General features: G+C 49.9%; 1 protein-coding gene across 1 annotated transcript in view; it reads right to left on the reverse strand.

The window, feature by feature from the left end:
- The window catches only part of SULT2B1 (sulfotransferase family, cytosolic, 2B, member 1), a 50,072-nt gene that overhangs the window by 15,396 nt on the left and 29,868 nt on the right, over positions 1–4,808 (reverse strand). The window contains exon 3 of the mRNA XM_011946540.1: positions 480–688. Within this exon, the coding sequence (XP_011801930.1) occupies positions 480–688 (209 nt within the window). The remainder of the gene's footprint in view (positions 1–479; positions 689–4,808) is intronic.

The following is a 4,808-nucleotide window of genomic DNA, read 5'->3' on the forward strand; positions in this document are numbered from 1 at the left end:
CCTTGCTCTGTTGCCTAGGCTAGAGTGCAGTAATGTGATCTCAGCTTAGTGCAGCCTTGACCTCCTGGGCTCAAGTGATCCTCCCACCTCAGCATCCCAAGTAGCTGGGACTACAAGGGTGTGCCAGCACGCCTGACTGATTTTTAAAATTTCTTGTAGTGATGTGGTCTCACTATGTTGCCCAAGTTGGTCTCAAACTCCCGGCCCGAAGTGATCCTCCTGCCTCAGCCTCCCAAAGTGCTGGGACTACAGGTGTGAGCCATCACTCCCTGCCAAAGGGCAGACATTTCTGTGTGTATATTGATCACTGTGCTAGGCATTTCTGTGTGTATATTGACCACTGCACTAGAGCAGAGCCAGGCACATAGTAGGTGCTTAACAAATAGGTGCTGAATGAATCAATGTGTTATGCTCCATCTCCCTGTTACCCCACACACCCATGCAGCCCCTCCCAACTGACGCACACCCCTCCTCCCAACCTTGGCCTTGGAGCTGAAGAAGGCCTTGGTGAAGATCTGGATGGGAAGATGGGAGCTCATGAGGCGAGGGCTGTACTGGTCCGGGAGGCTGAAGGCACCCACGATGGTCTCACACCAGGGTGCCCGCTCCCAGATGGGCACGGAGCGGATCCAGGACGGATCCCCATCCTTCAGGATTAAGCAGATGATCTCGATCATCCAGGTCGTGCCTGTTGGGAGAAACTGAGCAGATTATTTGGGTGCGGGAGGGCTAAAGAGGGAGGATATCATCAGAATAATCACAACAGCATTTATTAAGCAATTTGCCTTTTTTTTTTTTTTTCAGGCAGAGTCTTACTCTGTCGTCCGGACTGGAGTGCAGTGGTATGATCTTGGCTCACTGCAACCTCTGTCTCCCAGGCTCAAGCGAGTCTCCTGCCTCAGCCTCTCGAGTAGCTGGGATTACAAGCACCCACCACCACGCCCGGCTAATTTTGTATTTTTAGTAGAGACGAGGTCTCCCCATGTTGGCCAGGCTGGTCTCGAACTCCTGACCTCAGGTGATCTGCCCGCTGCCCCCCCTCGGCCTCCCAAAGTACTGGGATTACGGGTGTGAGCCACCGCAGCCGGCCTGACAGCATTTATTGAGCAATTTACCACGTATTTTATCACACTGATTCCTTACAGCTGGAAGAGAAGGCAGGGTTGCTTAACCTCATTTTCAGAGCTGGAAACTGAGCCTCACAGAAACCATGTCGCTCGTCCAAGGGGACAGTGCTAGGAAAGTAGTGCAGGGCAGAGACTGGCGAGCTGTCCACCCAACCCCATTTCAGTTTTCTGCTGGGAATATGGCGTGATGACCTTTTCTCTTCTCCCCTGCTGCTACGTGTGGGGCCAAGAGACTGGGTCTGGCCAAGGAAGTGTAGGTGGTGGTGATGTGATGTGTGGCTATTTCCAGGCCTGGCCCATAAACACACACCATGTGACTCCCCACTCTCTCTGCTCCTGGATACAGAGACTCCAGAGGAGAATCTGGGACTCCCGGGGATGGCAGAGCCATGAGATGGCAGGAACCAAATGTCTGGGAAAGCATGGATTTCCCCGCTGCTTCCTTCCACCCTTCCTACACCAACTAGAGTTTATAGGAACAAGAAACAAACTTGGGTTCAGCCACTGAAATTCTGAGGCTGATCTATTAGTACAGCCAGAATTGCTTTACTTATTTATTTATTTTGGGATCAAATCTTGCTCTGTCGCCCAGGCAGGAGTGCAGTGGTGTGATCACAGCTCACTGCAGCCTCGAAATCCCAGGTTTAAGAGCCTTCCGAGTAGCTGAGACCGCAGGTGCACGCAACCACACCTGGCTAATTTATTATTTTTATTTTTAGTAGACACAGGGTTCCACTGTGTTGCCCAGGCTGGTCTTGAACTCTTGGGCTCAAGCAATCCTCCTGCCTCAGCCTCCCAAGGTGCTGGGATCACAGGCACCATGTCCAGCAGGCACTGCTTTACTACACGGAGGAAGCTGGAATTGAATCCAGGTGTCTGGACATAAAAAATCTCTGTTCTTTTTACTTTTCACTGCCCACTTTTGAGGGTCACCTCCTTTTTTTTTTTTTTCGAGACGGAGTTTCCTGCTTGTTGCCCAAGCTGGAGTGCAATGGCGTGATCTCGGCTCACTACAACCTCCGCCTCCTGGTTTCAAGTGTTTCTCCTGCCTCAGCCTCTCCTGCCTCAGCCTCCCAAGCAGCTGGGATTACAGGCGTTTGCCACCATGCCTGGCTAATTTTTGGTATTTTTAGTAGAGACCGGATTTCACCATATTAGCCAGGCTGGTCTTGAACTCCTGACCTCTGATGATCTGCCCGCCTTGGCCTCCCAAAGTGCTGGGATTACAGGCGTGAGCCACCACACCCGGTCAAGGTTCACCTCTTTATTTCTGTGGGGAGCCACAGAATGTTACCTAGTGGAAAGGGACCTCATCAAGGAGCCAGTTCACAGTTTTGAATTTCAGGAGACCACAGGCTGTTCAGAAGAGAAACAATTACCTTCACAATTACCTTCTGTTAGTGTTCATTGCATTTAATTCTTTTTGAGACAGGATTCCTTTTGAGACAGGATTCCGCTCTGTGACTTGGGCTGCAGTACACTGTTGCAATCACAGCTTACTTCCGCTTCAGCCTCCAACTCCCAGGCTCAAGTGATCCTCCCACCTCAGCCTCTGGAGTAGCTAGACCACATGCACCCAGCTATTTTTTTTTTTTTTTTTTGAGATGGAGTCTCACTCTGTTGCCCAGGCTGGAGTTCAGTGGCTCTATCTTGGCTCACTGCAATCTCGGCCTCCTGGGTTCAAGCAATTCTCCTGCCTCAGCCTCCCAAGTAGCTGGGACTAGAAGTGTGCCACCATGCCTGGCTAATTTTTGTATTTTTAGTAGAGATGGGGTTTTGCCATGTTGGCCTGGTTGGGCTCAAACTCCTGACCTCAGGTGATCCACCCGCCTTGGCCTTCTAAAGTGCTGGGATGACAGGCATGAGCCACCAAACCCGGCCTGCACCCAGCTAATTTTTAAAAATTTTTGTAGAGATGGGGTCTCACTGCATTGCCCAGGCTGGTCTGGAGCTCCTGGCCTCTAGCCATCCTCCTACCTTGGCCTCCCAAAGTGCTGGGATTACAGGCGTAAGCCACCACATCCAATCCATTCACTGGCTTTCATTCTAACCACCACCCTGTATCAGTTATCAGTTTACAGGCTGGTGGCTCCAACTTTAGGCCTCTCTCCCGGTTTGTGATATTGGAGCTGGACCTTGTAAACATTTCTCCTCTGCCAGCTAGCTCAGTGTTAAGCCTTGTCAGCAGAGGGCGCTGGAGGAACATGGAATAAAGATGGGGCTCTTCCTGATTCTCACGGGCTTCTCTTCCTCATTCTCAGGGGCCCCTCTCAGAGGAATCTTGTGATGGACAGGGACCAGCCCTGCACTGGACACCCAGTGACGTTTACCCCTCCCCCTAGCAAATTTCAGTGGCTTGTTGCACCTCAATGAACTTCTCAGTCACCCAGTGGGCTATGGCCATACCTCTGCAGTGAAACTCTAATCTTGGGTGAGGAGCGGGTTGGGCAGGCAAGTCCTTCTTCCCAATTTCTGTCTTCTTCGGGAGTTTGGCTTTAGCCCTACAGGAAGTGGCTGCTCCCTAGTTTAGCTATTCCTATGTGTGGTGTTGTTTGTTTGCTTGTTTGTTTGAGATGGAGTCTTGCTCTGTTCCCAGGCTGGAGTGCAATGGTGTGATCTCAGCTCACTGCAACCTCCACCTCCCGGGTTCAAGCAATTCTCCTGCCTCAGCCTCTCAAGTAGCTGGGATTACAGGTGTGTGCTACCATGCCCTGCTAATTTTTGTATTTTTAGTAGAGACGGGGTTTCACCATGTTGGTAAGGATGACCTCGATCTCTTGACCTTGTGATTTGCCTGCCTCAGCCTCCCAAAGTGCTGGGATTACAGGCATGAGCCACTGTGCCTGGCCTTTTGTTTGTTTTCTGTTTGTTTGTTTGTTTGTTTGAGACAGTCTGGTTGTGTTGACCAGGCTGGAGTGCAGTGGTGCAATCTCGGCTCACTGCAACCTCTGTCTCCTGGGTTCCAACGATTCTCATGCCTCAGCTTCCTGAGTAGCTGGGACTATAGGTGTGCACCACCAGGCCCAGCTAATTTTTGTATTTTTAGTAGAGATGGGGTTTTACTATGTTGGCCAGGCCGGTCTTGAACTCCTGACCTCAGGTGATCCGCCTGCCTTGGCCTACCAGAGTGCTGGGATTACAGGCATGAGCCACCACACTCGATCGAATTTCCTTCCTTTTTAAAGCTTAATATTCCATTGTATGGGTATAGCATAATTTTTTTATCCATTCATTAATCAACGGACATTTGGATAGTTTCAGCTTTTGGTAATTGTAAATAATGTGGCTATGAACATTGGTGTACAAATATCTGTTACAGTCCCCCCACCTAAAGTTTAGTTCTTTCGGGCATATTCCCAGAAATGGAACTGCTGTATATGGTAATTCTATGTTTAATTTTTTGAGGAACTGCTAAACTGTTTTCCATAGCAGCTGTACCATTCTACATGCTCACCAACAGTGCACAAGAGTTCCATTTTCTCAACATCCTTGCCACACTTGGTATTTTCTTCTATTCTGTTTTTTTTTTTCTTTTCTTTTTTTCTCTTTTTTTGATACGGAGTTTCACTGTTGTTGCCCAGGCTGGAGTGAAATGGCGTGATCTCGGCTCACTGCAACCTCCACCTCCAGGGTTCAAGTGATTCTCCTGCCTCAGCCTCCCGAGTAGCTGGGATTACAGGC

This window comes from Colobus angolensis, unplaced genomic scaffold (genome assembly GCF_000951035.1).
Source record: "Colobus angolensis palliatus isolate OR3802 unplaced genomic scaffold, Cang.pa_1.0 Scaffold25, whole genome shotgun sequence".
In the NCBI taxonomy this organism is placed as follows: domain Eukaryota; kingdom Metazoa; phylum Chordata; class Mammalia; order Primates; family Cercopithecidae; genus Colobus; species Colobus angolensis.